The following is a 13525-nucleotide window of genomic DNA, read 5'->3' on the forward strand; positions in this document are numbered from 1 at the left end:
CATTGTATCTGACCAGTTCTCATTATCCCTCTTGGCTTGCCTGCCTGTACACATTTACAACCATGTCACTCGAAGCACAGGAAGTGCATCAGAGCGTTAATCTCTCCTACGGTCGTTTGACTCATCTCTGTGCTTTGTAATAAAATAATATGCACGATTGTGATGCCTGGCGGTCAGGTACATTCCCCTTCTTAATCACCTGTACGTGGGGGCTAACATCTAGGGAGCTGTGATCTTTCCCATGGGGGGTCAATGTGTCATTCTGGATAATTTGAGCAATGTGTTAAATGCAGAATTTTACATTGTGTTAATTTGATTTGGTAATATTTTTTTGTGTGTGAGATGATTGACGTTGTGTGTGTTGGAAGCGTTTATGTTCTTCCTTTTTAACTTAACCTCTATCTGTTCACACTAGAGTAACAAATAGATGCATTTATAACACTAATTTCTTATTTTAACCTGTGTTCACATGACACAATTTATTGCAAGTTAATAAACAGCACATGTTTCTGTATGTTCTTCCTTTTTAACTTAACCTCTCTCTGTTCACACTAGAGTATTAAACAAATTTATGAATTTGATGAACAAAGCATGTTAAAGTACTGAACATCTCTTCACTGATAACGCCATAAGATAACTGAAAGAGGAACTTGAACCATTGGCTCAATAAAAGCTCTGTCTATACTATCAAACTTCATGTGCCCATATATAGACATAATGTTGTCATATCACTACCATATTTAGGCATATCGCCACCATATTTAGGCACATCACACGTTTTTAGTCAAACTAATTTGATAGTGTACTGTATACAGAGCATAACAACAATCCAGAGAATAATTTAGATAGTTATTAATTACATTTTGGCCATGGAGTAGTAATAAATTGTAAAAAGTAGTAAATTAATAACTTTTATCCTTGTATTGACATTAATTTTCAGTAAGAACGAGGAAAATTTACTGAAATACAACCTTTAAATAACCTTTTGGATAAAAGGAAATTATTATCATTGCTTCTGGAATCATCATAATTTATTAAGTATTATGGGAATATATGCTCGTAAATCTTAATAATACCTTCTGTATATTTCCGGACTTCAAAACTATAATCTGTCGTTAAAAGCTGTGGATACAAAAATGTGCATATTTTTTTAGAAACCTCTGACAATAATATGTAAAGGAAATAAGAATAGTTTCATGTGGGACAAACAAATTAAAATATATAGGAAAAATTAAATGTTTGGATTTTCAGCTTGATTAACTTTTAATTACAACATTTAATATTATTGCCAATTGTTGATTATCTTGATTGGACTGTAAATATGCCTAATCTTTTTGATTAAGATTATTATTTTTTTTAATTTATATATATATTTAAGATATATTGTCCCCCTAAAAAAATAATTAAAACATTTAAACATTTCTAAATTGTCTGTCAAACAATGTTTTTTTGGTTAAAATTAACCGTTTCTTTATTAATCTTTATTTTTCATGTTTTTAACATGTCTTTAAAATAATAATGTTTACAGATTTTTATGCGATGAACAATTTGTAGTTCCGACAACATGAATTATTTCGTTTTGACAGTAAAGACCTTGCCTAAAAGCAATCAATCATAATTGTATGATAGGAATAATAATTTAAACATGTTTATTTTAAATATTTTCATCTTGTCAGATCATATACTAAATCTTGATTGATAGAATAGCAGAGTTTTAGTTTGTCTGTTAAAACTGGGATTTTGCCAAAACTTAATTTGTGATAATGCTTTTTGGTTTTTATTCAAGGAAATGGATAAAAAATGATTTATTTTATTAGAAATGTGTGAATCTTTGGCTTATCCAATTGTTTTATTGGTTCTTGAAGATAATTTGATTTTATCTTGTCTGGAAGCATTTAAAAAAACATAATACAGCTAACTAAATTTCTCAGTTTTCTATTTTTCTCAATAAATTGAAAATGTGGAGAACTTGACAATTTTGGTTTGAATATAATATTCTAAAACTAGTAACTGTTATTGTAGAATGAATGAACTTTGCAACTTTATTTGGGGACAAAATTATGAAACAAGTAATTATATTATATTAAATATTCAACTACTTACAATAAAGATATAGAAATGAAACCTAAATCATTGTTGGTTTAAATTGATTGTATATTAAATGTTAAATTTATTTTAGAATCTGTTGACATCTGGAGCAATTATTCAAAAGATGAATATAGAAGAATTTAAACCATTTTTTTTTTAAATCTAAAAATGTTACAAACAGGAAATGACCGTGTCAGTAAGTTGATGTTGTCTTCTTTATGGATAATACCACTCAAAAGTAGATCCTCTACTGGGACACCACTAGGACTTTCATTTTCCCCAAGATATTCAATCTAGTCAGTATTTAATACAAACAGTATGTTTTGGCTGATGATAGATTGTTATATTATAATATATGGCAGCTAAAATTGGGTAATGTTGTTTTGATGGTTTTTATTTTTTTCAGATAAAGAAAAATGTTAACGAGTTCCTCCTGCATTATAGATTTCGGAAGTGTATAGTACCTTGTGACGTTAGAATTTTGTGAATAACATTAGATAAAATATGTTAGTTGTATCTCTTGTTAGTTAGATGTACAGAAACAAGAATACTTTGATGATGTTTATTGGAAAACAATTTGGAAATTTCTGTATTTTGGTTGTTTCTTGGATCAAGTTATTTAAAAGGAATCTGGTTACTGTAGGCTAAAGAGTATATTAATTAGTAACATTGCTAATTTAAGTAAAATAACCACTCGAATTGAGATTTCATGTCATACTGTAGTGGGTTGTTCCATCACTATGTAAAATTAGTGGAGTCTTGACATTAAGTAGTTCTTAAAAAAAATTATATAGACAGCAATATATTCTTATTATAATTATGTCTAAAAAATAAATGCAATATTAATTGACTTATAGTCTATTAATCTTATCTATACTGTCTGAAAGAGTGCATATTAATGAATGTGATATATTAATCAATTTAGTTATATTAATATTGATAGCTGATTAGTTTGTTAGATTAAAATGAATGTGTTATGGGCTTTTTTTGTTCGAAACATTTGTTAATTTTGTGATTTATTGCTTTTTTGACTTAAATAAAATGTGTTTCATATAGAAATGTGCAAGAAATTCAAAAATGTTAAAATGATAAATTTGCTAGTTTAATACTTATTGCCAGTATCAATTTAAAATGTATCTCATTCTAACACAGGTACCAGCCTACAGTATTGGTTATGATATTGTTACCGTCTTGATTTTGTTTTGCCTTACGACGGATAGATGTACCATAACTGACACAACGAGCTTGATCTTGATTTTACCGTTAAATTTTCTGAAGCTACCGTATTACACTATATGATACATTTAATATTGCAATTTATACTCACATTTTTGGATATCATTCCATAATTATGAATTTGATTTTACTGTGGGTACTGTATTACAAACTGTTGAGTGTTATTTTGACTCAAAACTGAGCTTTTAATGTTCTGCAGTGTCCATGTCAATAAAAGGTTAAATAGCGAAAGGTCGAACCAAGTCTTATAAACCAGGCACTTTAACCAATCGACCACTAATCCACCTGTTATGTGATTTCCTTCCTGAATTATGTATTTCACTAGGATAGTCATCTTTCTCCCCATAGGCTGCCGCCTATGGTAATGTGTTCCGCTGATGATAGAGTGACCCTTATTTTGTCAATTTATATCATGTGATGTATTTGTTGTTAATGTTAAAAATATCTCAATGGCAAAGTTTCAACTATCATGTTTACTGAACATCATGGGTCCACACAAACATTTTTCTATTTGATTGACCATCAAACATTAGCTGTTTACTGTACACGCTCTTTTTTATTTATCAGAATTCAGTGCGTCAGTCGATTCAATTGTTCTGCATTCAAACGTTTGTGATATTTGAACGTTATCAGATATCTGAAACATCAGAGGTACATCATAGTTATATTGGAATTTATGACACAGAGAGAATTAAAGCAATTGCGCCGGGTGTACTGTAACTTTGATATCATTAAAATCTGCTTGAATCTATTCTATGCCAGCTTAACTCTAGTATGTGTACACATCTTGACTTTTCCTTGTTGGCCTAATAACTGTTGTAATGTTAAGATTATTAATTATTAATCTGTGATAAGGAAATTGTTATTTTGATGATTTTGATTTGAATTACTACAAACGATTTCATCAGTTGTTATTTTGTAATAGTGAAAGTATATTTATATTTATACTACTAGCCATTCAATACTATGTACTTGATCAGTCTGTATATTAGATGCGTCAAGGAAATTTACTATCATTTATATTTTATCCTCAGGGTTTACATTAAAAAATTACGTATTATGAAGAGGAGAAAGATATATTCTTCACCTTTTACTGACATTTTATCGGCACTTCCATGATCAACATGTGTTACACAGAAGATTAACTGTATATCCACTGTACTTTTTTTATTTGTCTCATTTAAGATTCTAGATGAACGATTTAATTTTTAGAACTGTGGCAAATGCTTAGTTTATTATTTATTATTATGTCATTGTCGCATTATTTGTTCTTGCAGCATTTGAGATCCCTGACAAACATGCAGAGAAGTTGGTGACACCCAAAGACTTAGTAGAATACATTGCCGATAAGATGGAGGTTTGCGAATGATCTCCCATTCCATATAGGTAAGTCATGGCAAAGGTTGTGTAGTATCTTTTTGTACTCTGTACATTTTCTTAACCAGTATACATTATGTTGGTAAATAATTAAATATTGGACCCTTTTTTAAGGAGACTCTCAGATATTACAGTATCTAACATTCTAATTTGCATTTGGTTTTATTGTTGAGAGCAATTGAAAATCTTGCTCTATTTAGAAGAAAAGTAATTAGGTGAAAGGTATACAGTATAGGAATGATGATGTTCATGCAATACAAATATTATATTAAGTACATTGCATTCTCAGCTAAGTTGAAAATTAAAATATGAATAATTTGACAGTCAAAGGACGGCATGCCTACAGCTCTATCTACATTATCAAACTAGTTTGACAAAAAAAAGTGTAATATGCCCATATATGGACATGATGATGTCATATCATATTTAGGTATATCACTACCATATTGGAGACATCACACTTTTTTGTCAAACTATTTAATAGTGTAGACAGGGCTTTAGTACTGCCTTAGTTACAGTTAACTTCGGAACAGACAGCTATTTACTTTACTTACAACATTTATTAAAAGGGTAATTTTTTCTTAGCCTGCGATAAAACAAAATTCCATTTTGTTGATAGACGCTCATTGAATGGCATGCATAATTTCATGTTTATTATTGATGAGGTCTCATTGATAGATTTTAAGTTAAGCTGAGCATAGCTGGTGTAATTCTTTGACAGGTTGCACAAGGCAGTGAAGGGTCTCTTAATGGCCTAAAGATTGAATCAACCACTTATCCTAGGCTAGTGTTGCCTGAGTCATCATACATTGTGTTTTGGGTTAATCCTTGGTAGGGTACTAAAACCCCATTGCTTGCTGCAGAGAAAATATTGTGTAATTTCAGAACTGTACTGTATATTCTGAATATAGATAGTTTCAGCCTCAATAAAACCAACATTTTCAGGACTATCAACTTTTTAGGTCAAATTTCTGCATCACATGGACTATGAGTGTAGCCTAAAGCTCTTTCTACACTATCAAACTAGTTTGACAAAAAAAAGTGCGATGTGTACCCAAATATTGTAGTGATATGTCATCTTTTCCATATGGACATTTGATAGTGTAGACAAAGATTTGTGGCCCAATCCTTTTACCACAAACTTTTTAGAGGCTTTCAATAGGTCTTACTGCATTTGAAGTTGAGCTCGTATATTTGCAGTCTAAATGAAGCTTTGTGGTCCGAACCTAGCCTAATTTCTACTATCATATGCTTGAACTATTAGTTATATATCGGTGGTGCAAACTTTTTACAGGTGCCTGCTTTTACTGCTGTTCTGCAATAATTTTTTTGATTCAGTTCCAAAAATACAACATTAAAAACCGTTGAAATTTGATTATCCTATTGGGTGTAGCCAACTAACAACTGCTCAACAGTTGATAGGATGTTTCACTAAATATTTGTTGACAAGTCGTTTTAGAATATTACTTTTGTATTCTAATCTTTCATAATTAAATGTGTACAAAAAATTAGTGGAACTTCAGGTCTGCGGAAGAAATAAAACAGACCTGACCTTATTAAAAATTATCAATGACAAGACAATATTTTTGTAAAGAATTATCAATGCATCATACAAAATCATTCGACACCTAAAGAATAATTTGCGTTATTTAAAATTATTTTTTTAAGTACCATTTTGTTTGATGTTATCTAATTAAATGCCTTAGTGATATTTTTGTGTTGATAAAATTTCTTTGTTTTTTTATCTTTTAGATAATATTACAGTGAGCATCTTGATTCAGCCGAGAAAGTTTCTGACGTGAATTTAGTTGATACAATTGATTAAAAAGTTTCTGATAGACTTATCCACATAAACTGCAGCTGTCCTTCAAGTTTAAACAATTTGAACTATGGGTGACAATTTCAACATTAATTTGACTTCATCCCAAGATGCTCACATATTATGTACAGTTTATAAAGTGTTCCATTCTATGTAAAATCTAAAATCTCAATAAAATCTGTTGATGAAAAATTTGGTAAAATACATATCTGTAGAGTTTTATTATTATCAATATTTTTGATTTGTTTGATTATATATATTAAAAAAGTGATTTTCAATTTACAATGAAAAGAAAAAACAAAAGAAATTCTTAGTAACTTCCGCATGTTTAATCATGTATCCCATCGTGAATGGCAACATCCTGTATCGTCATAGCAACAACTAGATTTTGATACCAGGAAGCCATCCACTGATGGGAATTTTAGTTACCATGGTAACCTTCCAACACCTGGCGGCAGGTGAAAATCATAACACAGTCCTTTAGCGGATACTTTTGACAGTACATCCCTATTGACAGCTAGATTGAAAAACTGACATGGACAGCCCCAGATTCAGCACACATGCTGTCTTCTCCCTTAATCCAGTCGATTTTGACAACACATGGTTTTTATTCAAATTAACCCATAGCATCTTTTTGTTTAAGCCTCTTTTATTCAAATCGGAAAAGAAAATCAAAGCGGGGTCTGAAAAGAAAGTAAACTGTGAACCGGTTCCACTGTTTTTATCAAGAAACAGAACAGCAAAACTAAGAAATTCAATTGTGTTTTGAATTATATTTTTGGCGAAAAATTACCATTTTAAAGTTAAGCAATTTAGAATTGTTATAGGAAGAGGTTGTCAATTACAATTGGATTATATCTAGGTATAGTCACCTTGAACATTGCTTAACTTGGTCAAAATTAGTTAACTTAACCATAGATTAGGTTAGCAAATTTGGTTTACATAATTACTTCATTGACCATGCATACCTTAAATATACCATAATTTAAGTTCATAAATGAAATACATGTTTTGCAGTCAAGTTAACATATTTCTACCTTAACTGGTTAACTACACTTAACTTGGTTAACTGGCTAACCTCTTTAAACGCTTACGTTTTTCGATAGTTCTGGTAATAAAATAAATGATTGCAGATAAAAGATACTATCTTGATATCAATGTAGGGCCCACATTGATGTCAGGGTAGGTACATGGCCCAAAATTGTTACCCAAATGAAGAAAATTGGATTGTTCAAGTTATAACATGTTGAATTTTGGAAATGTTCTTTCGTAACTTCAAATTTTAAGGTGTGTGTATCTAAAATAAAGTTGATAAAATATATCTCGATTCTGTTTTGTAGTTTGTTTGGTTACTATGTTGATGATACCACTAAGACGAAATACATAATTAGTTATTGCGCCTAAATAGGACGACATAGAAGCTAATTTGGATTCTCTTAAACTTTTCTTTTCTAACTTACATAACACTAAACATTATTCTCCTTTTTGAAACACAAGTACCACAAAACGTACTAGCGTTTATTTTCCTTTATACGATATTATAAATTCATGTTAGGTATATTAACCTTTAGAATGTGACCTAAAAACGAGAATAATATTTATGTACAAGTATCACATGACAACCTATTTGAACTACATTTTTTGACAAGATTGTATTTAGTTAAATGATTTATAGTTGCCCTGAATTTGCTCCTTATGCTATCTGCAACCTTACTCTATGCCTACCCACCCACCCACCAATATTGCAATGAACTACTAGAAGCCTTCCTATTTTGTTCCTCCTACTACAGTATTGTGAACTGTCCTTTCACCAGTCTTTCCAGTGGTTTCAGAACTCCCTTTTCAGAATAAGGGCACATCACCCAACTCACTTCTTCACAGCTTGCGTGATGACCTCTTCCCCCAACATGAGGACCTCCTCTTCACATCCTCCTTCATGACCCACCTGTTCCAGAATAAGAACCCATCGCTTTCCCCATCATGAGGACCCACCTTTTCACCCACCATGAAGCACCACCTTTTCCCAGCCAAAGCCCACCTCTTCCAGTTTTCTTGACCCACCGCTTTCCCAGCTTTCTCTATGACCCACATCATTCTAACCTAAAGCCCCACCCTTTTCCCAGCTTTCTTTATGCCCCACCTCTTTCCAAGCTAAAGCCCAACTTCTTTCTCCAACATGAGGATCCACCTCTTTCCCTGCTTTCTTAATGACCCACCTCTTCCTCCAAGCTAAAGCCCCACCTCTTCCCAGCTTTCTTTGACCGACCTCTCCCAAGCTAAAGCCCACCTCTTCCCAGTTTTCTTTATGAACAACCTCTCTCAAGCGAACGCCCCACCTCTTCCCAGCTTTCTTTATGACCGACCTCTCCCAAGTTAGCCCCACGTCTTCCCAGCTTTCTTTATGACCCACCTCTCTCTAGCGAAAGCCCCACCTCTTTCCCAGCTTTCTTTATAACCCACCTCTCCCAATTAAGCCCCACTTCTTCCTGCGAATAGTTTTTACTTTCTCTTATCGCCAGTATGCAGTATTCTTCCTGCTTTCGAGTGCACAGCTCTTATCCCGAGTGCTCGCAGCATACGCATTTCAAATATCCTTTATATACCACTTTGGGAGTATCAAGCTCTCTTGCATAGTTTGTTGATATTTTTAAGATGAATGGTGAGAGTCCAACCGGAACCAAAATTATTCAGTGAATTTATTTTTGGCGGATATCCAAAACAGTATTACAAATCCACCGACGATAATAATAGTCTTCCACTTTTGTTATCGTTTCTTTGAAAAGAAAAATCGGGATATCGTCACTACTTACTGATGGTCATAAACAGCCCAAAGACCAAATGCGTGACTATTTGTAGTACTGTATATATTATTTACGCAAACAATTTTCTTAAGTTTTCCCGCAAGAATATTCCACGGATATTGTTTATTCTATATGCCCAAATACAACAGTGTGTTCCGACTTCAGTTTCCCCCGCATGACTTGAATGTACTTTTTGGAATTTGTTACCCCTTGACCCTAGATGTATGCCACCCTGTTATAATAAAAGGTACATCTATAAAGACGTCACAAGAAGTGGGTTAATCGGTAACACACACATGCACGAGCTCTATTCCAAAAAGTCCGATGTGGTCCGCATCCTGTCCGTTGTTATTTATATAAAAGTACTTTTTCCATTTGATCTTTTTTATGGACATTGTCATTAAATGCTCCAATCATCTCTACATTGAAAACACGATGTTGAAGTTTATGTTGTCGGACTTCTTAATATATAAAGTAGGACTACATGTCTTTCATAGTTGGAGTGGAATCTCCTCCATAGCAGAGTACCCCGCCCCTCTCCTACCAATAATAATTACGTCATCGAAGGCCTATAATTATGAGAACATAATCTGAAAAACCAGCTTGTTAGTGTTTTAATTATGATATAAATTAATAAAACCGAACTTGATGATCACATTTGAAATGTATAACCACATTTGACGAGAGCCACGCGATCCAATTATTCCTATTAGAAAGAGAATCCCGCTCGACCACATTCATTAATAGGCCCACATCAAAGTAGCACCGCTGTTTTGTGCGTGTTCAGCAACATACGGGGTTTCATGTAATGCAATTGAAGTAAGTTTGATCATGTTACCATGTTTGTACTCTTTTGTACTGTACTGCATACGATGTCGTGGAATGTTGTTCGCCATTTCGACAGAAACTAAATATTATGCCATTGTAATGTCTTTTATATCATACTTTTAAACACACCGAGTAGGCTACTCGGTGCAATTAAATGGACAAGATTAATACAATACGGTACACAAACGACCATTTACCATACCTGTATAGACAGATAATTGAAGAGAAGTATTAGGCCTGACAGGCAAGTTCACACTTTACCAGATTTATGGACTCTCTCTGCTATATTCACACGGCAAAGAATTGATTTATCATCAATATACCACAGGTAGAAAACAAAGCAGATTTATGTATCAAGTACCACTGGTAGTAAACAGACTACTTTGGCCGTCTTGTTGTCGTAATACCGCCTTGGGGTACTGGATAGCCCTCGGTCAAGATCGTATCCTGAAAGGTTATCTGATGCTATAGGTTCAATAACATTGTCACTGACGACAAATGACAATGTTATTATAAAAAGTAGTTTTTAATCTAGTAAATAGTTCAATTTTCCCTCTGATATGCGTGAGTAACACACCATTTTATTCTTGGAAAGCAATTCAAGGCCGTAATTTCATCCTGGCCTATTCGGGTTATGGCGCCGTGATTCCAGATTAAAATGTATTTAGCATTACAGGAGATTTAAATATATTTATAGACCGTTTTAAAGATTTTCTTTCATAGATAATTAACATACCTATCGACTTATAAATGCACCTAAATAATTACCGTATCAACTGAGGCACGCAATTGAAGAATTAGGGCTGGAGCCTAGTTACACTTACAACAAACTTTATTTGCAAACTAAAGTTTAAACATCTGCAAACTTGTTTTCTGCTGTTTGCCGAAGTTTTAAACTTTGCAAACTTTGTTTGGAAAACCTTTCTTGACAAACGGAGTTTGAAAACAAAATGTTTGCCAGGTAAGCTTAGGCTTGCAAACTCCGAGTTTTTGCAAACAAAATATTTGGTAAAGTTTGCTTTCAGAATCAGCTGTTTTTACTGTAATGTATTGTTCTTTTTAAGAAAAACAATTTCCTGCTGTTTAAATCTTGCTTAGCCCTAAATTCTGTCAGTTCATGGATATAAAGAAGGTGCAATTGATGACTCCAAACAATTTGACAAAGACAGATAAGAAGGCACAGGCCCTGCCCTCAATGACATCAATGTTTACTCCCGGGAAAACGGCTTACTCTATATCTATCAACATCGTACTAAATGAGGAGAGAACAAAACAATCTTAGACCTAGAAAAGTTAACCCGGACGAAAAAAAAGATGTAGATCAACCAAACTCTGTTGCTGTACTTTTTCACATTACTGATTCAGGGAGTGAGAAGAAAGTCTAAATGTCAAATGTGCTGAAATGTGTTTCAGAGAGGGTGGCCTCTCCCATTCACGTCACCACTCATCACGCTTGCAGCTTAATTTTATTAGAATATCTTCTTTCTTCACTTTGATAACGGCTTGGCAGTTAGATTTAAATTAGACACAACTGCAGAAAATCTATTGCATACTTGATTGGTAAAAACACCATTTAATGACAGTTTGGAGTTTCTCTTGCCGAGCTTGCCCTTTTTGGCGCATTTTGTCAATTGTAGCTGTATTTCTAATCATTGAAAAATATTTTACGATTGTTGATATCTTCTTTAACTTACTTGTTATGACATTTTGATGACCTATAATAACTCAGACATTTATTATTTTGGCTTCAACTGTCGATATGTGACAATATGCAACATTCTGACCATTGCGTCTTTTACCTGACCCAGTTTTTATGTAACTGCAGTAAAAATATAATAAAGCGAATAAAGGTATACAGACCACTAAGAAATGTTCGCAACTTGCGTTTTCAACGTCATACAAGATAAACCTGTTTTTTTCCACAATGCAATAAATGAATACCAAAAATAATCCACTAACGTCACATTTTAAATAGTGAGATTTATTTTAGTTTAAAAATATAAACGAAGGTCGTCTTGATAAAAATATCAACGGAAATATTGCTATTTAATTGAACTGGCCTAGCAAAGTACCTGTCATTATTAATAATCCCTCATAAACTAGCTAGATTTTTAAAAGCGAACTCCTGGGAATTCGTGGAATTTTTTTTCAGAAGTGAGAACATTCACTCTAGCTGGTGGTTTGAATGACCACCTCAAATCCCACAACATGTAATTGGCTCGAACAAGTTATAGGCCTATAATTAATGCAATGTATTTCTAAACATTAGCAAAAACAGCTCTGCGCATCTCGTTTTCAGAGCAATTTGAAAATGTAATTTAAATTGATTATTTTGTATTATTATGACTGAGCGTAACAAATTAAACTAATTCGTTATATCTTGATACTTAGGTTAGTACCAAGATCATCAGGCCTACAGTACCAATTAAGAAACACAGCCTTTGTAAATTAGTATTAATTCTAGAGATCGAGTAGGCCAATACCGATGCCTGACGGGTGTGAACAATGAGTAATTGAACTCGATTTACCAATGAATTTTTAAAAAACCTTTATTTAAACTGAAAAAAAAATGGTTATTTTTCAAATTTCAAAATGAACTTAATAAAAATGGAAGCCATGGTGATGTTGGTTACCTTCAGGGTAACAGCAATATTACATTGTTACTGTATATTCTTGATTACAAACAGCTGTGGAAATATGGATAATTATTGTAATAACCTTTTTAATGTAAACATTATTATGTGTTAAAGGAGTCCATGTTGTTTAATCGGTGAGGTATTATTTTAATCTGTAGACACCATCAATGCCTTTTGCCGGCTTCATGGTCTATTAATGTTGACATTTCTGAACCCTTAACTAACAAAATGTTACAATACCAGATGTAAATATTTGTAAATGATTCGCAAAGCCTACATACTGCGTAAGGTGCAGGTTCAGACTATAGTTTCTCCCCCAAGGCATAGCAAAGATATTTTTTCTAGGCCCACAAGCTAGCACAATTTTGCTGCTTTATATCTTGCTTCTGAAACTACATAGGGTGCAGGTCTATTTTGAAACAGTTGGTTTGTTTTTGAATTTATAATACTTAATTTAACAGAAAATAAATGCGTTTCCCAAGGCTATAGTTAACCTACATTTAACATTCGAACCAAGAATGTTGACCGGTATAATCTTGTATCTTTTAGGAACGCAATAATAACTGAGAAATAGCCTAACTATCTTGATGATGAATGTTGAATTTTGTGAATGAAGTTGATTAACCCGTATGTGTAAACAATATGAAATAAATCAATCAACCGTCAACCATCTTTATTTGTGCAGGGAACGTTCCAACTTAATCCGTTTATCCATTAAAACAAGATTTACAAGAAGTTAC

The 13525-nt window shown here is 32.9% G+C and overlaps 1 protein-coding gene across 1 annotated transcript in view; it reads left to right on the forward strand.

Annotated features, from left to right (window-relative positions):
* Positions 1–7841, forward strand: part of LOC140061579 (acyl carrier protein-like) — a 28419-nt gene extending 20578 nt beyond the window's left edge. Inside the window, exons 4-5 of the mRNA XM_072107903.1 lie at positions 4602–4710; positions 6454–7841. Coding sequence (XP_071964004.1) covers positions 4602–4693 — 92 coding nt within the window. The 3' untranslated portion in view covers positions 4694–4710; positions 6454–7841. The remainder of the gene's footprint in view (positions 1–4601; positions 4711–6453) is intronic.
* Positions 7842–13525: the final 5684 nt, after the last annotated feature.

This window comes from Antedon mediterranea, chromosome 1 (assembly GCF_964355755.1).
Source record: "Antedon mediterranea chromosome 1, ecAntMedi1.1, whole genome shotgun sequence".
Lineage (NCBI taxonomy): Eukaryota > Metazoa > Echinodermata > Crinoidea > Comatulida > Antedonidae > Antedon > Antedon mediterranea.